A 26,804-nucleotide genomic window follows, 5' to 3' on the forward strand; every position below is an offset into this window, starting at 1 on the left:
CAGCTGTTAGGACATGGTTCACACACGGACAAACAGGCTCTGTAAATGCTTAAATTTTATTTTTGTGCTGTTAAAGGGGCCCAACAACTAAACCAATATGAAACGTATCTGAGAGTCTGCAGGCAAACATGCTTGAATAATTAAAACAGGAATGGTCTTAATGAATAAGTAAATGGCTGACTGTAATAGGATGCCAAGTGATCCTTCCTGGCAGCAGTGTGCCACAGATAATGAGGTGACAGGAGGCAACAAAAAAAAAAAAAATTGATTGAATCAATATTCTATTAGGTTACTAACCTTCCGTGCTGGTTTTGTAGATATCACCAAAGAATTAACCTTTTCAAAGGGTTATTCTGTATGTGATAAGATGATAAGGTGGAAAGAAAGACTTTCCTGTTAAGAAGAAACTTCCTTAAAAGGAAATTAAAAACTTGGTGTGATGAAATGACACACCCGAGACCAGCCCTGCACAGCCATAGGTGAATCAACATTTGTCTCCCTCTTCCTCTGTTGCATGTCAGTTAGCGGTCCGGTAATAGATATGTTTATCAATTCAGCGGTGAAGGCAAAGGAATAAAGAGGGGAGCAGATGTTTGCAGCTGCAGACCAGATTACGGGGTGGAGTGGATGGTGGGGAAGCATGCCGAGTTTGTGTGCACGGGGAGTATGGCGAGGGTTACAAGGGGGTTACAGCAGGCTTGGGTGGCGGCAGCAGAGGTGGGGTGGGGAGTTATGACTTAAAGGAGCCTTTCCTCTGAAGTGTCTGCCAGCGTGCACCCCAGCAAACACAATCACAAGTCTCGTTGGTTCTGCTAGCTGAACTAATGAGGGCCTGTGCGTTTAGGGCAGGGGCTTTGATCTTCTATGCTCCGTGTGTTTTCTCTCCCGCTCTCCTTCTCTGCCTGTCCCACATCAAAAATGAAAGGGGAGTTGAGAAGCAGATGTTTTGAGGCATGTATTTATACAGAGTACACTTTATTCACCCCCTTCTTCATACCCCATTTGTCCTCAGCTTCTGCATCTCTGCTTTAGTACAGCAAGGATCTTTCTCTCTATCTTTATATCCAACTAAACACACTAAATCGCCTTACTTTATACATATAATCATCCTGTCAATCAAAATGGGTAACTTTTATCTCTCTTAACTTCCTCTCTATGCCTCCCTCTCTTTAATTTCAGCCCAGTCTGGTTGTCATTACTCGGGGGGCAGTCAATGTGTTACTACGCATGTGTCTATGTCTTAAGCGATGAGGGGGAGAATGGGAAAGAGAGGCAAGGAGCGCAGAGAGAGAAGGAAAGCAATCCCAGGCTGTGCACCAACCTCTGTCTCACACATGGGAGAAACAGTGACAGGAAATTCCCTTTTGCTGTAGCTTCAGGGTGAAATGATAGAGGATTGAAGAAATGCAAAACAGAAATCTAGTCCTTTATCATTCCATACAGGTTGCTGTCTCCATTTTTTTCCCTCGCTAAATATCAAACAGAATAGTTGATTCACTCAGTAGCACAGTCAATGGATATTTAGCTAGATCCATACAAACTAGACTTAATTGGCATTAAACCCTGTGTGCCAGAACATGTCTTCCCGGTAGACTGCACGTGTAGAGAGAGTTTGGATCAAACCAAGATATGTAGAAATGCTGCTCTCATAAATCCAGCCAGGTGCTGACATAAGTGTCTCCATAAATCTGCAGTGTAACTAGAATGAGGATGCAAATCATCCATGTCACCATGAGTTCTGACAGTTCATGTTTGTGAACCGGCATTCATGTCTTTTCTTGTGCCCGTAGTATGTCTATGTATGTATCTCTGTACATAAACATGTGTGTTTATGTTTGTGTTGTCTGTCTCCCAGGTAACATGGACACAGCGCCTCAGCAGCACGTGGTCCACTAAGTCCCTTCCTTGGCTATGAACTCTGGACAGATGATCCTCTCAGATGCTCACACAGCAAAGACTGGTATAATCACCCCAACTCTCTGCTCTCTTGATGCTTCTCTCCAGTAATAAAAGTCATACTTTAAGGAAACAATATCCTGCAGCCATAAAAAGTCCTTCTCTCAGCATGAAGTGGCCATAAAAAAGGCTCTCACCTCCCAAATGTGTAGTACACAGAGCTAACCCATATATACAGCAACAGACACACACACTTAAACATACACACACCCTTCAGCACCATTTCAAGACTAAAGCAGGTCCATCTCTCACTTTGACATGCACTACATGTGGGAAGAATCTAAGCAGTGCTCAAAGTGATGAAAAAAAAGAGACAAGGAATAGTAGGAGCTCAGTCATGATTTCATACTGTAGGAAAAATCACAGACATCACAACACAGTTATGTCAAGAGTGAGCGCATTTCTGTCATGATATTGATATATCATAAAAAAAACATGACAACTAGTTAGCACTCACAAATTCATTATTATTGTTACAGTGGTATGAAACAATGTGAATATTTTCATGTTCAGCGTAACTACACAACAGGCTGACATTTTCATAAACTGACTTATCAGCTTCCCAGTCTTGACTTGTACAAGTATACGAGCTCCAGTAAACTTTTTAAAGTCCTGCATGCGCTTGCTGCTTCCAACAAGTGTATCCGTCATTCAAAATCTGACAACACTGTCTTCTTCCATTAGAAAACCCTTAAAAAGCTTTTGTGACTGGCTTTAAAATAACCATTCCTGATAAATCGCAGTCACAATGTCTTAGAGGTAATTAGAAGAGCTCAGTAACACATAGGATAACTTGCAATCAGACTGTCGGACGGCACTGGTTCACCATGCTGTTCCACACAGCCAGCGTTGGCTTGTCATCAACTAGAACCAAAATGAGGGGCTCCGATACATATTAATATTATTATTAAAACATTTACAAATATACATGTACACATTAAAATACACAGCTACTGTACAGTAAAATGAGTCAGCATATCTACATTGAAACAAACACTTTTTTTCCTGTTGCTCATCTTTGTTTTGTTAGTTATGAAAGATGGGGTATAGGCCGTTTTCATGGCTGAGAGGGCAGCGTCTAAACAAACCATGGCAAGACAAATGACATGAGTCACCTCCTCAATCTCTGACTTGGCATTTTGAGAATAACAGCGGCTACAAAAAGAAAATAGATTCCAGATGATGTACCAAAAAAAAGAAACAGGGATAAACAGATTCTCAGGGAGAGCTACACAAGGAGCAAAACCAACACTTGAACAGCAGGGGTGGGTGAAGGGACAGGTTTGCCATCTTGAATCCTGCATGGTTGAAGGCTGCTGGGACTGCGACTAGAATCTATTTACACACATTGACCCACTCTGTGAGGCGACACTCCTCACACAGCACATAGCAACACCAGTGAAATCGACAATTGCAACGCTCGCTGCGAGTTTGTTTCAGGATGTTGTGTCCACGGCCACAGCACAGTGAGCTGCAACTGTCTGTGCTGTAGCTGGTTTTGTTGCAGATACGTCCTTGTGTACCTGGAGAGTCTACTGAGGCCTCACGCTCACAGAAATCGGGAGACTTCTCAAAGTACACCAGTTCTCGGGACATGCTTCGACGACGACCTCCATTGAGTACCTTTGTGCTCGCGCTGGCACCGTTTCCTGTTCGAGGGTTGAAGACCCCATTGTTCTTGTTCTGGGAGTTAACAAATATGGCTGAGAGGAACTTTTCTTTGAGTAAAGAACCCACAAGCCTGAACTCTGGAGACACATGCCAGCAGGTCTTAAACTGACAGCTCCCTGATGTGCCATGACATTTGCATTTCCTTTTCATGTTGTCGGTCACCATCTGTGTAGAGAAAGGCAGTTAATTCAAGTAAACTCCGAAATGCAGCGATGTCTCTGATGATGAGATGTGACAGTGAAAAACTCTTTATTCCCACTGATAATACAGTTGCTAAGCACATTACTCACCTGTCGTCCCACCCTGTTATTATGCATCCTCATGCGTGCATGGATATCTCTTGGAGACCCACGGGAGTCGAGCCAGTCCCTGGAAAAACGGTCACCAAAGCGGACATCATGGCTGCAGCCTCCCCACTCCCAGGTGTCCTGCATGGAGCTCAGCTCATCTGGTGAAGGCTTGATAATGGTGGAGGGATAGTTGGATTCGAGGTTTGCTGGCATTTCACCATGACCACCATTTAACTCTGAGGGCAATGGCCGTGCCATGCCAATGCCTACCCCACCCTTCTGCAGGGTCTGCAACTGCAGCTGTGTGAATTTTAGCCGGATCTTGTCATCGTCCTGGCGACGTTTGGCCTCACAGCCGCATCCCCGCAGCTTGCCCATGCTGCAGGCTGAGGCCACAGAGTGAGCCACACCCGCTGCCAACAAGGCCAGGGAAAAGGCACTCTCGCGAAAACCTGGCAGCACATACGTTCAGAGAGCTGAAAATAATAAACTGTGTAGCACAGAATAATCTCTACTCTTATTCCTACATCTTTCCCCCATACACCCTGTGTCACACTTTGATCATCATTAGCTTGCCTCACTCTCACCCCTGTTGAGAATGGTGTTGTGATTGGGCAGCCTGCCAACACCCTCCAGTGAGGAACAGTTCCAGCGCTGGTCCCGTAACTGGTGCTGGCACTCATGGATGGCCACCTGGATACCCTGTAGAGCAGAGGCCGTCACATCCGGACTCCGCACACACATCCGCATTTGACGTTTACTGAGGCCTGCCAGCCTCAGGCACACAGAGTTAGGGGTTAGCACTGGATCTCCTGCCACCTTCAGGCTGAGGATGTCATTACACAGCACCCTTGAGAGAGACAGAGAGAGAGAGAGAGAGAGAGAGAGAGAGAGAGAGAGAGAGAGAGAGAGAGAGAGAGAGAGAGAGAGAGAGAGAGAGAGAGAGTAGATAGTAGCGCAAATGATCATTGCTGGGAAGGAGTTCATTAGTCAGATCCACAACAGTGTGTGGATGTGGGGAGGTATCTGGAAAGTAATAATATTTAAAAAATTAAAAACCAGTAAATATGTAGAATAGAGAGACTACAAACTTTCTCTCGTTTCTTGTTGGTTTTCTGAATGCACAATAAAATATGTTAATCAATTACACAAATGTATTTCTGCTGATGTTGCTTAAAGCAGGGAAAAATCATCCAGCTGCGCGTCCCAAAGGAAGAAAGTAAATAGCCAAATTCATCTTATGGAGAAATAACAATAGTTGGATTGACATTTAAATCTTTATGAAATAATTCAGATTTATCAAAAAACAGGAAAGTTTCACTAATCCAGTCTCTGAAATCTGCGACAGCTGCTTCGGCTTTGAGTCATTAAATACGTTTAAATATGCCATTAGGGAATAGACTGTAACTTGTCTAACTCCTCACGAATCCCATGTAGGACCCGCATGTAACATCAACTTTCCTGGAGCTCTCAAGTGCACTTACGTTATCGCAGGTGACATAAGTGTTGCTGCTAAAATCAGGAATTGGTCCCAACGGAGTTGGTTTGATGGCTCCATTTCGTTAAAACCCTTTCGCGACGTGACATTAAAACACTCGTAATAGTCTTGGTTTGAATAAGAATAACAAAAAAGAAGAAGAGTGGAGTATTATCGATGCACCGCCAAACGACGGAAGAGTGAAGACGGAGAACAGAGGGCTCGGGGGCGAGAGTAAGCGGGAGGGGGGACAGAAGGAGGGGAGGGGAGGAGATGCCTCTACAGGCGGCTGTTTGCAAAATATTGACCAATATGAAAGTTACATCACCATTTGATCATTTTGTTTATGTTTTCTGAGAATGTGTTCGATCGTTCAAGCATAAAATTACATCACCACACTTCTACGCAGAGGTACCACTTTACAAGAAACTCTTTCAAATGTTTAATAGGTACGATTGCCTTGTTCCACCGCATTCTAAAATACGCGATATTAAAACATTTTATAAAACATCTATGAGTTTAGGCCACACGTATTTTAGCAGATATTTCCTTTTGGTTATTTTTTTCTGTTTTTGTTTTGTTTTTTTTTTGATGATGAGTAACAAACAAAATCTCACTACAATGAGATATGGAAAGTCAAAGATTTTTTTTTTGTTCATAAAGGGGGTGAGTTAAATGATGAATAGGGGGGAGGGGAGTGCCGCTGGTTCCACTGTACGACAGGGAGACAGCAGCAGCAGCAGGCAGGCGGCTCCGCTAACAGACCCTCCAACAATACTGGTTTTGGTCATGTGGTCTCCCCTCTTTTTCCCACTTCTATCAGGGCGGCTGTTCTTCATTGTTGTGTCTGAAACAACTTCACTTTGTCACTCCAAAGTCTTTATTTCAGTGTATAAAATTATATCCATGAATTAAAGGGGGAACAGTTCTTGTCATTATTTATAGCATTATGTTCTCAGAAAAATATCTAAATGAAAACAACGGGGGATTCATGAAAATTACTATGTGATGAGCAAGCTTCGGCTTCTTGACTTTAGAGAAACATTTTATGCATAATAATTACTAGCATCTCAATTCTCTATTCAAAATGGTATTTCATGCTCAATAGTCACTGGGCCTAGGAAACCAGATGCCCGAGACCTCTGCGCTGAATCAATCACCATATTGATTTTTGATCAATAAAATTAACGAGAACAAACGCTGGCATTCAATCAACAGGCCAATTACACACTTAGAGGGTAATTATCTAACAAATAAAAATGTTTTCCCGAGTAGAATTTACACAAAACAGACACTATTTGAACCGATGTGGGCTACTTTCATCAAATTAAGTTAAAACCCCCCTCAAGCACGGTTTGCTTAGTGAGACCAATTCATCTGAACTCCTTCCATTCCATAAGCTGCAGCAATGAAAAGTGCATTAGCATTCTGCCTTGGCGTGTATATCTAAGTGGCTTAAAAGTGATTTAAAGTTGATTTGTATATAAAAGGCCCCCTTTATCCGGATTGAAGCCCTAATCTGCTCTGTGTCGCATGACTGCTCCAGGAAACCCGTTTGAGCACCTTCATATAAAGCTGGAGTATACGTAGGATGGCTGCCATTAAAGCCTTTTTACAAAAGCCCACTTCCTTTTACTGTCATCTGAGGGAAAGAGACAGAGATTATTCAACCTACAATCGCTGACTAATGTGGAACATGCAAATTAGCAGATAAATGTCACAAAATAAAACATTCAACTATAAACCAATATGGGGAAGTTTGGGGACACCGAAGTTTGCTCATAAGTCTGGGCATAGATGGAGATGCCACAAAGTGGCACAAGCTGTGATTACACTGGGCTACATGTGCGTCGAGGGAGGTCTGCATGCCAGATGTTTGGGATGGTTTTAATTCTTACTCTTCCCCCTCTTTCCTGGTTTATCGTGAATCAAATTTCTGATTGGAGACAGTATTTCATGTAGAAAAATATTTAAGTAGCTCAGCAGGCAGTGTGACTTACAGGATATTACTACATCTTCATATCCACAAAGAAATGAGACTAATGCCTAGGTCTTAAACTATAAAAACTGGTGATAATTGTTTTGTTTATTGGGCCTAACATTTAATTGTACCTAAACAAATTAAAGCATTCTTATAAAACTCACATTTTAGCAATAGCTAAATAGATGGAATATGGTGAAATAAGTAAGAAGGAACTAAACCGTAACGAAAAACACAGAAATATCCTTAGTCACTGCACATTTTAAGAGCGGGTTTCCAGAGAAGGAGGAGGATATGCGGTTAGGGAGTAGGCTAATCCAACCACGGGGTAAAAAGGGCAGTTTAGATGGCTCATATTCCGCCGTAACTGTATTGCACCGTGACACCAGCTTTGAGCAGCGGTGGAGCACTAAACCGGGCGCACCCACAGCATCTGTATGATCACATCACTGCTACAGGGGCACTTCTCCTTTCTGCCAGTCTGGATGTGGAAGCAAGCGCATGGCCAGCGGGATAATACTCTCAGCTGCACACATTTACAGGGAATCGATTCTGTGGTGACTATGAGATTCCAGTAATATGCGCAACACTGTGGATTGCCCTAGTTTTCTCCTCCTTTCTCCTCTCTACTCAGTTGTGTTTCCTTATTCATTGTGCGCCCTACGAAGAGCATTAACTATCCCTCCCTCCAATCCTATTGAAAAGCCTCCGAAAAAAAACAGAGGGAGATGAGAGCACCAAATCCCCTTTTTATTCCCCTTGTAGTGCTCAATAAGAGAAGAATGTGTTGCCTATCAGTCACCGAGGGGATCAAGTCTTCGGGACTGTCCCACGCGTTCAATGCGCCGTGCAGAGCATCACTGAGAGAGACAGAGTGAAGAGGACAGCAGCAGCAGTAGCATCCTTTCCGGACACTTCACACCATTTAGCAACCTGTCTCCACTCAAGGTCCATTCAAGTCAATTAGGGCTACGTGCATCTCTCACCTTTCAAGCCCACTCAGTGGACGCTGGAGTGGTGAGTATATCCACCTGCGGCCATGTCATTTTGATCCTAATTAGAGACAGAATTAAGCTAAATGTTTTTGTAAGCAACAAACGTGCTCTGTCAGAGAGTTTTAGTCTTTTACATTTTAATTTAAAGTGTGTTATGGAGTGTTAGACCTGTAAAAGATTTTTAGTGCTAAACTATAAATAGTTTAGGGTTTAAATCTAACACTTCCCTTCTCACATTTGATTTGAAGACACGATGAGGAGTCTGGCGCTGCTGTTAGGAGTGAAAGCCGCTTGCATCCTGCTGGTGTCTTCGCTCTCAGGCACGGGGGCCGTCAACAACAGCGGCCGGTGGTGGTGAGTTCACTACTTACTTTTTATTGCACGATCCAGTCATCAGCGTTCTGCAATTGAAATTTTCACTTGAACAGTGTTTTGGGAGGGAGAGACCCACCGTATATGATGTGTTTTACTGGGCTACTGGATTCCAGGCGGCATGCTCGAAATAATGTGTTAGTTTTGGCACCGATCACAACTTCTGTTAAACCGCATGACAGTGAAACTTGTGGGATTTTAGCTGTCATTTCTGAATTGCCGTAGTATAAACTACGGAAGGTTTTAAATTTCATTTGTCATTTCAGTTAGATTTGCTACAACACACGATTTAACTTCAAACAAACTACATGTGCAATAATTAGCCGATAGTTTACCTTTTATTTGCGGTAGATTTACTGTTTCATTTTAACACCAGGCAACATTTTTAGTCCAATGTGGAATAAATAAGATTGTTTTTTGGAATTCCATACCAAGAATATTCCTTGTATTAATCATGTACTGTACACTCCTGTATAAAATTCCCTAAACCCAAACCAGCCGCTTGCACAACATTTAGTTATATAGAAAAATAAAACTTTATCTGGATTGTTGCGTCAGTGGGAATTTTGCCCTGCATGTTTAAAAATCCATAAACTGTGGGTTGGGTTTGTTGAGGGAACGATATAACGAAAGATTTTGTCATTTTTGCGGTATAATCAAATGGACAGTATTTGCGCACAGCCTCAGTGCTTTTTCAAATATTTAAAATATGAAATCCATGAAAACAAAATGAAAAAGTACACAGTGGGGTTATGGAATGAATAAAACGGTTATTAAATAACGGTTTATTATTAATGTTCTCAGGATTCACAACTGCCTCAGGCTGGCTCGCTTTCCGACTAATACCGGAGACACAGCCGTGACACTGCACATGCATCGAGAAAAATTGACACAGAAGTCTCACAAAAATCGCCAACAGATAAAGTGAACAGAAAAATATACATCCTGTGCATTGAAAAAGTTGAAACATTGTGAAAACTAAGCACCAAAATAAATGCATAATCCAAAATGTGTATAAAACTGCAGAAGCACGTGTCATATTAAGGCACAAATACTGACAGATTACAAACCCCAAAGACTAAAATAACAAAAATAGAGCTATTTATAAGAGTTAATCAGGATAGCTGAAGAATGAGTTTGTGATTTTGTTGTTAGAGATTTTACATTTTACACTTCACTTATCATGCAAACGTCATGTAGGCCTGTTGTTTGATTTGAGACACTGACATAATATACACATTTGTAGGTGAGGCTGGACCTAGTCTCTCTAACCATCAGGCCACACTTGCAGCTAAAACATTGTAGCTTACTGTTTTTAGCATTTGGTTTATCATATAGGAGATCATTAATACAAAAGAGGGAATTGACGTTAATTGGCCAGTAATAGAGTCAACTAAACTTAATTTTCACTGTGATACTGTCTTTATTCTGATCTGCATGACTGATGCTGAAAATCTTACTTTGGAATGTGGTTATATATATTCTAATAACTAAATGTACAGGTTATTGTATTTGTATCAGTTTTAAATAATTTATATGGTTCACAAAGATAATAATACAATTACAATTTATTTGCCAAGCCAGAAACCTGTCTCACTCAGCGACTTACTGTCTCCTCAGAGTCTTGGAACAGCATCACTGTTTACTATTGAAGTACATAATGAAAACTGTAATCCTAAAGGCACAACACTCTCAAGGTGCCAAGACACATCAGTTTAAGAGTTTAGAGGGTCACTGAAAGAGCTGCAGAACTAACAGCCAGCTCCTTGACTCTGATTTTCCTTGTCCTTGTGCTATGCCAGGGGTATTGTCAATGTGGCCTCCTCATCCAACCTCCTCACCAATTCCAAGAACGTGCAGTTGGTCCTGGACCCAAGCCTGGCCTTACTGAGTCGACGCCAGCGCCGGCTGATTCGGCAGAATCCTGGCATCTTGCATGCCATTGCCGCTGGGCTACACACTGCCATAAAGGAGTGCAAGTGGCAGTTCCGCAACCGCCGCTGGAACTGCCCGACCACCCACAGCCCCGCAATTTTTGGCAAAATTGTCAATCGTGGTGAGTTTCTTGTCTTTCTCACCAGGCAATATTTAGACAATTTTGGGCAGGATGTAATGGAATCTCCTTAGATGACTATGTCTATTCTGTCTGTTTTACAATTTAAGGCCTAAAATTGGCAAATCCAAGTTTAAAAAGCTGGATCAGGTTCTGATGGGAAGTTTTGATGTTGTTTCTTCAGGTTGCCGAGAGACAGCATTTGTATTTGCCATTACCAGCGCAGGGGTGACCCATGCTGTGGCTCGCTCCTGCTCTGAGGGGGCTATTGAGTCTTGCACATGTGATTATCGCCGCCGAGGTCCCGGAGGGCCAGACTGGCACTGGGGGGGCTGCAGTGACAATGTGGACTTTGGACGGATGTTCAGCCGGGAGTTTGTGGACTCCAGTGAAAGGGGCAGGGATCTGCGCTATCTTACCAACGTACACAATAATGAAGCCGGCAGAATGGTAAGAAAAATACACAATGCGTCATTAATTTTTGTGATTTTCAACTTTACTGAAAAATGTCATCACTAGTCTTTGTTGCTCTTTTTCACAGACTGTATCATCAGAGATGCGTCAAGAGTGTAAGTGCCATGGGATGTCAGGCTCCTGTACAGTGCGTACCTGTTGGATGCGCTTGCCCAGCTTTCGCACGGTGGGAGACTTTCTTAAGGACCGGTTTGATGGTGCTTCCAGGGTTGTTTATGCCAACAAGGGAAGCAACCGTGCCTCTCACCGAGCTGACCCCCGACATCTGGAGCCTGAAAACCCAGCTCACAAACCCCCCTCTGCAATGGACCTGGTCTATTTTGAAAAATCACCAAACTTCTGTTCCTACAATGGCAAAACTGGCACTTTGGGAACTACTGGAAGAACATGCAACAGCTCTTCCCCTGGCCTGGATGGATGTGAACTGCTATGCTGTGGACGTGGGTTTAAGACCCGGACGGAGAGTGTGACTGAACGTTGCCACTGCACCTTCCACTGGTGTTGTCATGTCAGTTGCTTGAACTGCACCAGTACACGGACATCCCACCAGTGTCTATGATGACAGGTGGACAACCAAGTGGATATCTAGGCAAATACAAAAAGAAAAGAAACACTTCTTAGCAAATAAGGTAGATTGCTGAGAATGGCAATAGAATGCAAGTGGTTTGAGATTTTAGGTAGAAGCTAGAAAAGATGGGTAAAATAATAGAGGGAACTCTCTATTACAAAAATTCAATCAGTGTTTTTTAAAGTTGGAGATGGAGAAAAACACAAATACATGAACAGGGTATAGGTGGAGTACAGTTAATGTGCTTGTTAATTCCCTTTGATGTTTAACAGTATTATAGGGGTGTTTACACTCTACAGCCATCCATGCAGAATGGAAAAGAAAACTGGAAAGTGTTTACACTGTGGATATAAAAAATAGATAGATGTAAAGGGATGAAATGATGTGGCAGAGGAGTGACTGATGTTACCAGGTACTACTTAAACCTTCTGTCCCAGAGAGGAGAACAGAAACTAGTCACAATGTTTCACAGATGTTCTGTGGCTGGAGAGCCACAAACATGTTTTCTTATAAACTGGTGAGGACCTCTAACAAGAGAGAAGTTATTTAAAAGATTTGCTTTGGTTTCCCTTGCTGACATTTGGCTGTTTCCACATGAAACTGTGAGAAGTTTATCTCCATGGATGAGGTCCTGAATACAGCCAAACCACCGATAATTTACTCACCAAATTTGCTGTTTGTATTTACATATCTCTGGAGTTTAATACACCTCAACCCCAACTTGCCACTCTGACTTATCACAGGATGATCCTGATGACATGACTGGGACCAGTAGGAAGCAGGAAGTGACTGAACAACCTTTACTGAGACAAAGTAATCTGAATGTCTTATCAATACACTGAATATCATGACATGATTATATGTAGTTTGGTCAATCATACCAGTAAAAAAAAAAAAATCTAATGTGAATCCTACCATCTCAAAATGGCATTAGGTTTCATTAGGACTTGGTAGATTAGGTAGATTGAAGAAACAAAAAGATTTAATTACTTGTTAAATCTATGGTTTCAAAATGTATTTAATAGAAATATGTTTCAAAATATATCCATTTTAGAGAGCTGCTGTGGAAACTTCCCATGAAGTCAACTTACACAACAGCACTTGCAGCAGTGCAGAGGTATTAACTACAAAATATTTTGTGAGTGAAGTTTACCTTTCCAACCAATTGTAGAATTTCAAAGATTTCTGCTTGATTAGTACATTCTGCAGCCTTCTCGTTTATTGTAACTTCATGACTAATAGGCCCCTTTTATAGTACTAAACATTATTGTGGGCGGAGCATAGCTGGAGGGACAATAATTTTGTGAATAAGCTAATGCTGGTTGACAAGAAATAATAATAGTAGGTGAAGAAAATACAAGTTTAACTGAATGTATATGGTCACTCACTCTCTGTGACTGGTAGTGTTACTTGAAAAAGTCAATTAACTTGGTTCATATTAGCAGACCCCCTACACACTCACTTAATAGACAGCATTACTTATTGTAGAGGGCGTATAAATCTTTACATGCATATTATACCTATACCTACTTTAAATGTCATCTTCTGTGTTGCTGGGTCCCAGAATAGAAGGAGAAATGGCTCTACGATTAATTGCATACCCGCTGCCACTGCCAGATTACTGTGGTTAAACTCGAGAGGCCAAATCCATAATCACTTCACATCAGCTACGGTCCATCTTATCAATACTTTATTTAACCTTACTAGTCTGCATTACAAACAAACTTAATTTTTTCAGTCCAGTTCATTTGTTTATTGCATTTAACCATAGTTGTCTGTACTGTTGACTGGCAGTGGCAGTTGCCATGCGATAAAACTTCAAGTTAGAGCAATTACTCCTTCAATTCTGGCACTCAATAGCACAGAAAGGTGACATTTGGGGTGATTGCATCTAGTTTTCCTTTGTAGTGCCTCCAACAAATACTGTGATGTAATCATGATGTAGGCTCTCAAGGGGTCTATGTCTGAAGGGGTGTAACAAATGGTAGAAAAGCATAGCAGGGCAAGGACAGGGGGACCTGGAAGGAATAAAATGGACTGGTTGCGAGTCTCATGTTAGCGCTAGCTTAAGTTGCATATTGTAGCTTTAATATATCAGTGTAGCTAAAGAATACTGTACTTTTCAAAAGAAATCATGCTGTATATCGGCTAAGAGAACCAAAATACTGTAAATATTAAAAATATGAATATATTTATAATGCACCTGTCAGTGGCCAGAAAATTTGCTGTAATTAGTAATGAGTCAGGAGATGTTTTGATCATATGCCTTTTTCTGTTCTGGAGTGATGTAACTGGCACAAAAGCAATTCTTATTAGTGACACTTCTTATCACTTTCTTTGCTTTTCTGTAAAATATGTATGTTTTGTCATGCACTGATTATTTACCTTTTTTAATAAGTGTAAATACAAAATATTTATTTCTGGGGATTTTTATACTGTTATACAGAGATGTAAGTGACGACATCATTAGATTTTAATAAAAAGATTTAGGTTCCAGTTGGTTTTGTATTGTATGATAGAACAATAAAGTCTATATTTTCAATTACATTTTCCTTCGGAATATGTGAAAATGGCTGTTTTAGTTTCTGTGTTTGAGATAGATTTGACTAGCAACCAAGTGAACGTATAAGCCTGTCCCTGGGTGTCCTATGCTTAATCCTATTACCAACACCAAAGCAGCCTTTTCCCTCAGCTCACAAAACATCCTTGCATCTGTGCTACCAACCACAGAAATTACCCCTGCTTATCCACATACCTTCATATGGGATTTTCTACATAGGATGTTTTGCTTCATTTCCTAAATGTCCAAAAGAAATAATATATATAAAAAAAAAAAAAAAAAAAAAAAAAAACCCTGGCAACCTGACAACCACAGGAGTGTGGAAAGCTTTCCATTTTGTCCTTAGCCCACCACAGCACAGAAGCAGCTGGGGTCATCCAGATACAGCACAGTGGAGGCACAGTAAGAACAACAACACATGCCCGAAAATGTTAAAATCCCAAGAACAGAGCAATAAAGTTGTGGCTATAAAAGCAGACAGGGTGAGCAAGGACAGGATGAAGGTTTGTCTCAATTACAGTCTTGATGTAACAAAGTTGCTTTGCCTATGGCAAGAAATGAGAGCAAGATGTTACTTGGGGAATAAAAGAATAGAAATACTACAAATTAAAAGGTCAGATGATGAGGATGGCCAATACAAACAAAAAAATGACAGGGAGAACATTGGCAATGATCACAGAATATTATATGTATTTGATTTGTACAAAACTAATATCCTTTGTCCTAATGCAGGAAAATGGGGTAACCTTGCAATCCTCAATAAAAGTGGAGGAATTGACCTAATTTTTTTTTACCCAAATCTTTGAATTAAAAAAAAACTGATCAGATGTTTATCTACTTTATACTTAAAGTACAAACAATTTTATTGGTACCTCACCAATAAAAGTATTAAACAATACTGATTATGGTAATTATGGCAAAACATGCACAGTAATTAAAAAAATGTCAAAGATCATTGTTGGTAAAGATGGAGCTAAATTTAACCATTTCATGTTCCGTCAAGTGGTTAACCCATAATGATACATCAGAATTTATTAGTTCATACTTTTTTTTTATAAAAGACATAGAATATTTTTATATTAAAACCAGCAGCTGGTATTAATTTATTGGCTTATTGGTGTGTGGCTTACAGGATAATGTGACAAATACAGACTACATTGAAAGGGGGAAAGTTGGCAATATAAAAACACACATTTTTTTTTAAAAAGTAAAAATAAATAGAAGCAATAGGGTCCATATGGAGAAAGAAAGAAAAGAAACACAAAGTAGCAGACAATAAAAAAGAAGAGAACGACTGGGTTCAATTCTCAGTCGTGAGGGTGAGGTGGGAGAGTTGGTATAGAGAGTGAGTGAAGGGGGAGCTGCCTGTGGGAGTGCTGAGGAGTCAGTGATAATTAGCTCAATTAGTGACAAAGGCAGTGTAATAAATACCGACTTAGTGTCTGGGTCCCTGCTGGCCTCTCTCTGCGCAGCCTGCAATGTGGCCCTGGCCTGACGGACAATTCATTAAACTGACAAAATACCCCACCGTCCAGGCGTGACGCAGCGAGTTAGCCCCCTACAGGCCTAGCTCATTGTTCTAATTGTCTGGGCTGGAGTCACTTTGTGGCCGCCTCCTCCTTCACTCACCCCGCCTTCACACTCTGCCTTCAGAAAAACTACAGAGTTAATGCCCCTACCTTACTTTGTAAGCAGGTGATCGGCAGGTTGGAAAAAAAAGCAGTAAGAGTTCCTTGGGGTGGGGTGGCTGGTGGGGGAGGCAACAGGATTAGCGAATGGAGGTTGCCTGGGAGTACTGGGAGCAGCACCGATCGGAATGTAAGAGAGATGAGTCCAGAAGCTCGGATGCGGGACAAAGAGAGAGTTAATAAGGAAAGATTGAAGGGGCTGGCAACAATGGGCTGCCACCCGAGTCGAGATGAAATTGCTTCCGAGGATTATTGGGAGAGGGTGTGAGCGTTGTAGGCTTTTTGTGTGAGTGTGTGTTTGGTTGGGTATTTGTGTGTTTGTGCTTCAGTGTGTGTGCAGGGCGAGTGCTGGATTGATGGCTGCCCCTCTGGTTGGGGAGCAGGGGACCAGGGGAGGCTAACCGGCTGTTCCCACAGTCTGTTCAGTTGCAGCCACCTTTGACACACGGGGCTGCCAGGCGGTGAGCAGGCAGCCATGGTAAGAAGGGCACAAACAAAAACAGCAGCTCCACTACACAAAAGTCACTCACTATGTTGAAGTGCAGGCTGGAGGTGAGGGTGTGAAAAAACAAAGAAGAGCAGGAATGTGTAATAGAGAGGACAGAAAAGATAAGGAAATGGCACAATTGTCCCACTTTGGTTTGAATCGTAACGTACTGACATCCATTTGAAGATTGTTTATAATCACAATATGAAATATTTAAGTCATTTAATAACAAAAACTACAACCATACTGTGTTTATTTAAGCTTGAGTAAAGAAACCCTTGCCCAAATGGTGCTCCTTACAGTAATAACCAATCAGGTTGATCACCACAGAACATGTATAGAAGATGATACAGCATATTGAAGAGGAAGCAGCTTCATATTAACATTCCTGATAAATTGCGGGAAAATCTTTGCCCGCTGGGTGGAGTTGGCTTCAAAATGAAGGGCGTATAATAAAGAATTTAGAACTGGGTTTGGGTGACCGCACTGAATGATAGGCTGCTCACACTGCAGCGTGGCTTGGATCTGGCATACATTAATAATTCGATTTCCACACTACCCCAACATTTCATTATGATCCTAACATTTGATTGTGGGCCAAGTACCAATTAATAAGGGTTGTTATGACAGGAACACCACCACACTGCTCATGTAATAATCAGAAGCATTTGTTTGGTGCCATTCAATGACCGAAGGGCCATTATGTTATAAGATATACATCTACATCCTCATCAAATGCATATTGCATAAAATATTATGATCAACTAAACCTCTCTTAAGAAAACTACCAAGTGGATTAATATAGGTCATTTCAATGGGTCACCCATTGCTAAAATTAATTTCAAATTTCTAGGATACAATAAAAAACAGTGTAAGAATGAATACATATTTCTTTGAATTAGTCCTCCAACTTCATCCAGTGTGTGGGTGTGTGGATGGCAGCTGGGAGGCAGACACGGTCCAGGAGAATCATCCCCTAGCAACTGACCTTTTTGGCAGATGGCAGTTTCAGAGTAACAGCCACCCAGTATCACAATGGCCGTGGCCTCCTAACATCTCCATCACTTCATCGTTTTCCAGCTTGCCACAACTTGTCACACAGGACAGAGGTTACATTCAACCCAGCGAAAGCACACGTATGTATATGTCCTCTTTTTTTTTATATCCTATTATTTCGAGCACAAAACATCCCAACATCACCATTTTGGGTCAATGCTCAGCTGTTCCCATGTTGCTGGGGTATGCAGCAGGGGCGGCTGAAGGGATGAGAGGAAGACACAGCAGACACTCACTGCTGTCCGCAAACCTCCAGACACTGTCAAACCGCTGCTTTCCGTTGTTGGGTTTTTCTGCACGTAGTGAATGAGGGTGGGAACGTGGACAGACCACTGGACTTTGGTGAGCAATAAGTATGATGTCTGTGGTCAGGCTCTGTGCCCCTGTGGAGTAAGATGGAGAGTGCACCCTGCAGTTAAGGTGGGAGGGATATAACTTTGCGGTGTTTGTGTGTGCATGCATGAGTGACATACTAGTGTTTTTCATGTGTATAAAGATGTTCTGAACTGTAAATCTCCAAGTGGTAATAATAACATCTTATCAACACCTTCTACCCTCTGCACAAATACAGCGTGACCCTGTGACTGTCATGGCTTGATGGTCTCTTCTATGTTGTCCCATTTTCTGTTGATTATATTAAACACTTAACCTCAAGAGTGCTAAAACAAACACCTCATTACTATGAAATATCAACTCTAACTAAACACTTAAAAATAATGGTCAGCTTGAAATTAAGAGCAGTAATGCATAAGGCCATAATTCAGCGAGCATGATTATCCCCAAAAAGTTGAACCTCCTTAATCATACATGTGTAAATGTTTAACCTGGCCAACACCAGACATGTGACAACAAGTAAGTAAAGTAACATGTCAACATTTTTTCCAGTAGGATTGTGTTTTTCATGATGGAAAAGTCTGCGTCAGACTACGACATTAAACCTCTGTATATTCCAGGATAGATCTTATGCTAGTAAACACTGTAACTCCTCCTATAAACAGAGCTATAATAACAAGTAAAGACTTTGGTCAAGGACAACCTTCAGTAGAATATGTTTACAGACATCTGACAATGTATGGGTACACCACAGCAACAATTCAGCTCTGAAATCCACACGAAATATGAGGACAAACTGTCGTTGAATTCATGTGACACAACATGTGCATCATTTCACCTGTCAACAGGGATGAAGCCTGCATTTATTCAAATCAAACAGAGTAGGGAATGATAAATTGCAGCAAAATGTGTCTGGATATTAAATGTAATGATTTAATTTTCAACAAATGTATCTTTGTGAAACTGTCCAATACTAAATATGAATGTATGTTTTTTTTGTGTGTGTGGATGTACCCATATGTATTGTTTTGGTGGCCTACATGTGAAATCCTCTCTACAACAGAGCAAAATGGGGCTAATGGCAACAATTTAAAATGATTGAATCTAAATTGCACCTAACCCATAAAGATGACTGAGGATTTTATTTGCAGTTGGTTCATTTTTATATTACCAGGACCACAACATGCCATCACTGAGCGAATAAAGAGCATTTAAAAATATCTGAAGGAATGGGGTCATTACCTCTATTCTAGTAATACTCTAGGAAACAAAATGAGAAATGCTCAGTTTTTGGTTTTAATTACAAGCTATGTTTTACAGCGACAGTGGGCGAGGGTTCAGCACTGACACAGCAATAGAGGAATGTTTATTTGCTGCAGTTTAGGAGCTGAGTGGCTTGCAGAAACTATGACACATTCCTTTGTCACTGGCTCTCCTGCTTGCAGACGCACTATCACATTCATACACTGGCGATCCATTTGTTTGCTCAAGGCTCCACAGCCATACACAACTACTCCTGGCTATTGCCTCCTGTACAAATCCACAAAATGTGGTGTCTGTGGAATGTTAGAAAGCCCAAAATACAGTATCTGCTCTCTATGATGATTTAAGTGTGTAATGTCTTACTAGGCCCAATACTTCTTGTTTCATGGTGTGTGTGGTAGTTGCCAAAGACTGACCAGAAAATTAATTGTTCAAAACTTTGCTCACCATTATGGGTATCCCTGTCTACATAGTGCACAAACATGCATGTGTTCATGTACACACATGTGCTTCTGTTTGTTGGCACTCACATACCTCTCCTTCTTTCCCTCTGCAGTCCTATCTATTATCCCCAGCATCTGGCAACCAAAGCCTGTAAAGAAGACATTTCTCTTGGCAACTGTATTTTAAAGGCTGTGACACAGGGGACAGCCAGCCACAGGAGCCACACATCTTCCAATCTAAATGCATATTGAAAACTGCTTGCATAACAGAACCACCCCAGTCTCCCACTCTTGCCCTCTCTCGAAGCTCATGCATTTTCTTTTTCTGCATCCCACTCACACTTACACACACATACACATGATACTGCTTCCACCCACCCTTGTCTCTCCACAATATACTCACACAAGCTTTGAGGACTAATCACTTCCAGAGTCAGATCTAGCCAAAAAACTGTGCCAGGAGTCTTTCAGTGCATTCTGTACCCTAAAAAGTTCCTTCTGGACCCTAAATGAAAACTGTGAGTGTAATACATAAATTGGATGTATCTACAGTAACGAAGCCACAAGTGCTGTGATTTTATTTACACGTGTTTATTGCTGGATGCTGTTGATCTGGACAATATCCAAACTGCACATTTAAATAATGTAAATTGCTCTCCAAATGTCATCATTTAAGATGCTCCAATTATCAGCAAATGATGAGAGGGCACTGGACTCTCAACACTGTCTTGCAGAGGAGAATACTGACAGCTAAACATATTCCAAGAGCACCTGAATGTGGTTTTGGTTGACACTGAGGTGCCGAAAAATAAACACATTCTTTATATAATTGAAATGGCACAATAATTCTATTAATTAATAACATGTGCATACTGCAGCTCATTCAGGGTACAGCTGCAATGAAGAGCCTATCCAAACAGCAATTATGTGGGGAGACATCTTTGTTTTGCTTGGCTGCTAGTCATAAAGTTTTCTAGCATCTGTATATCTTAAAAGACACATGGGTGTGTTAGTTTGATAGGATAATGATTATGATTTTGATAGGCCACCAACTACACATTTATCTAGCATCCAGAAAGTTCTCATCATAGATTCTGTGGGATACAAACAAGTTTGCTAGATTACAGCATGATTCAATTTTTAGATCAACAAGTTGGCTTATAAAGAACTGTAAAGTGGGGGGTAGATGTACTAAGGCACACAGTCCACACATTAGTCCAAGTAGAACTGTGTGTGAATGCTTACCTGTGTTTGCACTCTAGGGGTCTAGAGATTTCTTATGGGGTCTCCTGCCGTGTTTATAATGTAAATGTGTCCTCTTCCTTCTTGCAGTCATTGTACACCATCTAGTATTCCTAAAAAAGGAATAATAACGTTAGGAGATATTATCCTGTGTTGGGTCGTGGGGGATGGAGCCTAACAAATCTGACATAGGGTGAGAGGGAGGGTACACCGTGGATAGGTCACCATTCTATCTCAGGGATACATTTTCCATTTTAAATAAATATATCTTATATGACTGCAGAACGCTTTCCACATCATATTACATTTCAGTATCCTAAATTATCCCAACAAGTCCAGCAACAGATACTACTGGAGGCTGTAGTATCTGTTGCTGGACTTGTTGGGTAAATCAGGTAAATCAACATTATCAAGTCAGCCAGGGATTAAAGCAATATGCATTCAAAAAGTATTCGGACCCCCTTCACTTTTAAAAACTTTATGTTGCAGCCTAACACTACAATTGTTCAAATTCACATTTTTCTCATTAAACTCCATTCAGTACCCCATAATGACAAAGTGAAAAGAGAATTTTAAAAATCTTTGCAGTTCTTCAAAAAAGAAAGACTGAAATATCACCGTGGCATAAGTTTTCAGACCTTTTACAACAGCACTTGACATTTAGCTCAGGTGCCTCCCATTTCTCTAGATCACTGCTGAGATATTTTTACACCTTGATTAGCATCCATCTTTGGTAAATTAAATTGATTGGGCATCTTTGAAAAGGCCATACAGCTGACAATGCATAATGTATCAGAACAAAAGCCATTAAGGTTGAAGGAAATGCCTGCAGTAAGGCTACAAAACAAATTGTGCTGACGGCAGGTTTCTGAGAGCACAGTTGCCTCCACAATTCTCAAATGTAAAAAGTTTTGCACAACCTTTTGTGTTTGCTGGTAGCAGCATTATGCTGTGGGTGTGTTTCTCAGGAGCAGGCACTAGGAGACGGTGCAGCGTACAGAGATATTCTCGATGAAAACCTGTTCCATAGCGCTCAGGAACTCAGACGGGGCTGTAAGTTCCCCCTTTAACATGACAACCATCCTAATCACACAGCCAAGACAACACAGGAGTGGCTTAGGGACAACTCTGTAAAAGTCCTATTTTTCTAGGTTTTTTTTCTACTTTTAGTTGTATCTGTCTTTTTGTGGCAGTCACTGTGTGTTTTAACTACTAGCTTTACAAAGGTAATTTTTGCTGAATGGTGCTGCTTTAAGACAATACCGAGGGCAAATTTCACTGTCATCTCAACATACAAAGCAGCACTAGTTTGGAAGTTTTAAAATGCTGCCATCTATTGGCAATGTGCTTAAACTCATCTTTTAATGAGCCAGTAGGTATTTTAGAGATCCCCTGGAACTTTAGAGAGGGCGAAGCAGAACCTATTAAGTTGCCCCACTTAAGTCTATGTGCAGAGGAATATTTTTGTTTAACGTTAAATACAAATATTGATTTACAAAATACAAAGAATGATTTATGCTTAATGTTGCTAGCTAATATTAGCTAGCCAAATAACTATCACTTAGTCTATTCTACCCATGATCAGAAAAGGCTCGCATTAACACCAGTCGACTGGAAAATATAGATTATTTAAAATAGCTATTTGGTAATAATACAATCACTCAACATGAACTGCATCAAAGAGTAATAACACTAAACCGGCAACAATACAGCGACTTTCAAATGAGCCAACTCCTCAGCTAGCTTAGCTAGTAGCATTCAAGCTTGTTCCGTGTGATTCCTGTCGTTGATATGTTTCTGTCAAATTACCACAACGTTAACTTCACTTTAATCGTATCCTAACCCTCACCACCGGGGGACACTTTGTGATGAGAGAATGGGAACATAAGATGGGCCACAAGTTACCTGTTAGCACCTTCACCGTAAATGATGTCACATCCTTCCGGGGTCGTCACAGCGTCACATATTCCGCACGTTGACTTGGCATTAATTTTTACGCCGGGTCTTCTATTGCGGCTAATACGTCCGCTTCTGGGCGGGTGGGGTGGCATTCGATCCCGTAGCCCTCTGTATCCCAACCCGATGGTCTACCCACTGAACCACCAGGTCCCCCTAACGCTTATTTAAATGAGTCAAAAGCTGGTTTTGTTAAACCTACACAAATGTATGTTTTTTGATATATTAATACACATTAACCTAATTTATACAGATAAGCTATGTAAAGTGGAACATTAATCTCTTAAAATACTGAGCAGTTGATTCATATAAAATTGCATATTGCTTGCATATTTTGCAAGCAATATGAATGCCAATGACTCGGGCTTATTGTGTCACCATGCCCACATGTGTGTAAAATAATGAAATAATATATATATTTATTTCAGATAATATATGACAGCATTACTCAGGAGCATCCATGCAGCAACGTGGTCAGCAAATCAAGTATAAACCGTTTGTGAGCAATAACATGGTGGATGCTGCCACCTTGTGGGATATCACTGAGTTGCTGCGTGTCAGCTTATTGAATCCTTATTGGAGAAATACACTAACTGTTGTCTACAGAACTTTGAGGACAACACTGGCTTGCTAGTAAATTTTATTAACCTGCAATTGTGAGTAAAAGTTTGGGATGCAACTAGCCTGTATGTTATGCAGTGAGTCAAGAAACTGAAAATAGGAAGAGACTGATTTCTACAGAAGGTTAACGATCCAAATCGGACCTCAAAACCACCACGATCTACTTTAAGAATCTAAGACTAAAACCGTCACAGTTCTCTGGGGTAAACATCATTGGCTGGCTACAAAAAGCATTTGCAAGCTGCGCTGTCTGGGTAAAGTAGTAAGTGTAGACGTAGTAGGGTGCCTAAACCTTTAGAAATGCAATACTGTAAATAAAGTTATTTTTTTTATATATTTATATTTTATATTTATGATAGAACTATCATGCCAAGTTCTGCATATGGCATTTACAGAGGTAGCGGTGTAAACATAAACAGGAATTCTTAAACAGTTCTCTCAGTTGTGTTTTTAAGATAGGATATAAAACACAACCACGAACAGAGCAGACAAATGTATAAAGAAAAAAGCAATTCATTTACAAAAAAAACAAACATCTAATATACAAAAAGGCAACTACCTCAAGATGCGTAGAAATATCCCAGATACAATAGGAAAAAAATCCTCTTGATCCACTAAGAAGCAAGATAAGAAGAAGAAAGCATATTAACTATTTAAGACAATGCTATATTTTGATACATTTGTTCTCCATACTGAATATGGCAGGTGTAGAGAGAAAGAAATTGATATTACAGTAAAAAAAGATCAGAGAATGGAGTGATGCTCTCAGGATCATCAGGAGATGATGTACAAGTTGGCTTGGTACAGTTTGCAGAAGTCCATCAAATTAGCCAAACAAGCCTGCTCACAAAAACTGGAAACCTGTTACCTTGGCAAGAACACCTGCAACATGGCTTTTAGGTTGTTGAAATAAAAAGTACATTAGCATTTAAAAGGCTCATTGTTTTAATGTCTGTTTGCTGTATGTTTTTCACAAAATCAAATAAATTACCCCCCTTTCAGTTTTAGATGTGAAACACCACCTAAAAACAAAAAACAAAAACTAAACTAAGTCTTGACAAAGAGATAGAAACCATAATCCATCATCTCTAACCACCTATCCTATTTGAGTCATGGGGGCTTCGAGCCTATCCCAGCAGGATACACAAGAGGCAGGCTACACCCTGGATGGGTTGACAGTCTATCTCAGGGCCACAGAGAGACATACACAGACAGACAACCATTCACACTCACAGTCACACCTTCAGGTGATTTTAGATTCAACAGTTACCTAACATGCATGTTTTTGGACCGTGGGAGGAAACCAGAGTACCCAGACAAAACCCACACAAGCACAGGAAGAACATACAAACTCCACACAGAAAGGCCACAGCCAGCCCAGGCCACATACCCACAATCTTCTAGCTATAAGGCAGCAGCGCTAACCACTCTAACACCGTGCTGCCCGACATAGAATCATGCTGTAGTAAAAATTTGTCTCCCTTAAAACCTGTAACCGATCAGACATTATTGTAAAATTGAAACATTAGCTTTTTTGGGTGAGTTTGGAGGTAAGGAATGATACTGTTGTTATTGCATGTTTAGCCTAATAATGCCCACTAATTCAGCCCATTGATAAGAATATTACAGTTGCACTACTTCTAGCTACTTTCCAAAATATATCAAATGTTTCTAAAAAATCATTTGTTTCAGATGACCAAGTCACTAGGGCAACAGCCAACAATCATGTATTTTTCTTTGACTAAATAATAATCTAGATAATGTCGGAGTGAGTCTGTAATTGACTATCGGCCATACTTTTTTTTGGGGGGGGGGGGTTTAAAGTACTCGAAAAGATCTGCTATTCGTAACATGATGGCAAGGATTTTTATGTTGTTTGTGATTGTATGTTTTCAGCAACATAGCTTTGGCATGCTGTTCGGTAAAAAACTTGAATTCGAATGCCTGAGCTTCTCACTACTATTTGAACACACGGAAGAATTTTCAGAATAGTGTATTTCTACTTTCAACATTAATGCAAATGTGGTAAAATATCTGCAATAATTTACTTTATTGATGATTTTCTTTTGATACAGGTGTAAATGGAAAGGTGCAGTTACACGGAAAATATCTTGTCTGTCATACATGCATGTGCATTTAAACATAAAAATTAATCTATTAAGTATTAGTGATGTGTATTCAATTGAGTAAAACATGCATGACAAATAAATTAGAGGTTAAAACTGAAGAGCATATGCCTTCTGAAAACTTCCTGTTGAAGACAGGTGGCAGGCAATTCTTTGTAACTCAGCACATATAGGGATTTCAAGCAGATTATTTCCTTAGAATTGTAAAAGCTGCACATACCACAAGTACAAGCATTTCTCAAGTTGTGCGAAGTCCTCAAAGTAGCTTGATGATCTGTGCTCTCAGTAGACTGTATGTATTAAATCACGCATCTAGACTGTTTTTTAAAAGTGATAACACGCAGACTCAGAAATGATAAAGTCAGACACAGAGAGTGCATTGGGTGGGGACATTAATGTGGTATTTTCATGAGCTGCTTACACCAAAGGCTGCACATTTTTTTAAAAACATGTACTGATAGTTACACTAACATGAGGATACACTAAGAAGTAAGTCAAGGGTAAGCTAATTGTCACAATGGCCTGTTTATTAAAATAAAGCACTTTGTACAATTTGTCTTCAGTACATGTTTTATTCACCCAGTGTTTCGCCTTTATCGGGGTGGTCATGGGTGTATTGAAGCTCACACTACAGCTTGCTGTGAAATACATGTAATGTGTATATAGACAAAACCCTACAAAGACATTTAAAAACAACTGGGCATTTTTTACAACTTTTTACTCATTTATCAGAATCAGTTAAGGAAATTAGAACTCATTTGAAATGCAGCTGTCACAAATGCAGCTATTTTGTAAATGTGTTTTCAACTGCTGTGCGCATGGGGAAGTATTTCCACATTCCATTACAAGAATCTGTAGCAATCTTAATTTAGGGTAAGCAAATTAAATTTTCCTTAGCGACTTAGCTAATAATTGGCACATTGATTTTTTTCATGCATTACCATTATCAGTACATTGTGGTTATTTTGTCATTCACTGTAGTGTTTGGTTTTATTTGTGTGCCTTTTGAAATGGAACTCAAATTTCATGTAGGAAAAAAAAGTTCACCGCAGAGGAAAAAAAGGTCAAACTAATCTGAAAGAGACACAACAAAGGTATGTAACATGTAGACCAAAAGGTCATGTAAATATATAAGAGTTTTAGTTTCAAAGTTAGTTCTGCTCAGTGATGACATTTGGAACAGTGCAATGAT

The 26,804-nt window shown here is 40.4% G+C and overlaps 2 protein-coding genes across 3 annotated transcripts; one reads left to right on the forward strand and one right to left on the reverse strand.

Moving 5' to 3' along the window:
- On the reverse strand, nt 1–23,056 carry wnt10b (wingless-type MMTV integration site family, member 10b). Of its 2 annotated transcripts, XM_067527567.1 has the most exons (5): nt 22,815–23,056; nt 20,913–21,022; nt 4,505–4,767; nt 3,918–4,369; nt 1–3,792 (listed from the first exon to the last, which is right to left on the reverse strand). In XM_067527567.1, the coding sequence occupies exons 3-5, from the start codon at nt 4,665–4,667 to the stop codon at nt 3,292–3,294; spliced, it is 1,116 nt and encodes a 371-aa protein (XP_067383668.1). In that variant the 5' UTR covers nt 4,668–4,767; nt 20,913–21,022; nt 22,815–23,056; the 3' UTR covers nt 1–3,291. The 2 variants fall into 2 exon arrangements, with proteins under 2 accessions (XP_067383668.1, XP_067383666.1); XM_067527565.1 differs by lacking the exons at nt 20,913–21,022; nt 22,815–23,056 and adding an exon at nt 5,402–5,613.
- On the forward strand, nt 7,678–14,557 carry wnt1 (wingless-type MMTV integration site family, member 1). Its single transcript, XM_067527568.1, has 5 exons — nt 7,678–8,392; nt 8,619–8,724; nt 10,545–10,798; nt 10,980–11,245; nt 11,337–14,557. The coding sequence occupies exons 2-5, from the start codon at nt 8,624–8,626 to the stop codon at nt 11,826–11,828; spliced, it is 1,113 nt and encodes a 370-aa protein (XP_067383669.1). The 5' UTR covers nt 7,678–8,392; nt 8,619–8,623; the 3' UTR covers nt 11,829–14,557.
- Nucleotides 23,057–26,804: the final 3,748 nt, after the last annotated feature.

Source organism: Channa argus, chromosome 13, assembly GCF_033026475.1.
Source record: "Channa argus isolate prfri chromosome 13, Channa argus male v1.0, whole genome shotgun sequence".
Taxonomy (NCBI): Eukaryota; Metazoa; Chordata; class Actinopteri; order Anabantiformes; family Channidae; genus Channa; species Channa argus.

Excerpts from the sequence above, each read along its gene's own strand:
- wnt10b (XM_067527565.1), bottom strand. The coding sequence starts at position 5,475 with ATGGAGCCATCAAACCAACTCCGTTGGGACCAATTCCTGATTTTAGCA. Across the intron at positions 4,768-5,401 it reads CTTATGTCACCTGCGATAAC|GGTGCTGTGTAATGACATCC; the intron begins GTAAGTGCACTT and ends GTCTCTCTCAAG. Across the intron at positions 3,793-3,917 it reads ATAACAGGGTGGGACGACAG|ATGGTGACCGACAACATGAA; the intron begins GTGAGTAATGTG and ends TTCTCTACACAG.
- wnt1 (XM_067527568.1), top strand. The coding sequence starts at position 8,624 with ATGAGGAGTCTGGCGCTGCTGTTAGGAGTGAAAGCCGCTTGCATCCTG. Across the intron at positions 10,799-10,979 it reads TGGCAAAATTGTCAATCGTG|GTTGCCGAGAGACAGCATTT; the intron begins GTGAGTTTCTTG and ends TTGTTTCTTCAG. Across the intron at positions 11,246-11,336 it reads ATAATGAAGCCGGCAGAATG|ACTGTATCATCAGAGATGCG; the intron begins GTAAGAAAAATA and ends TCTTTTTCACAG.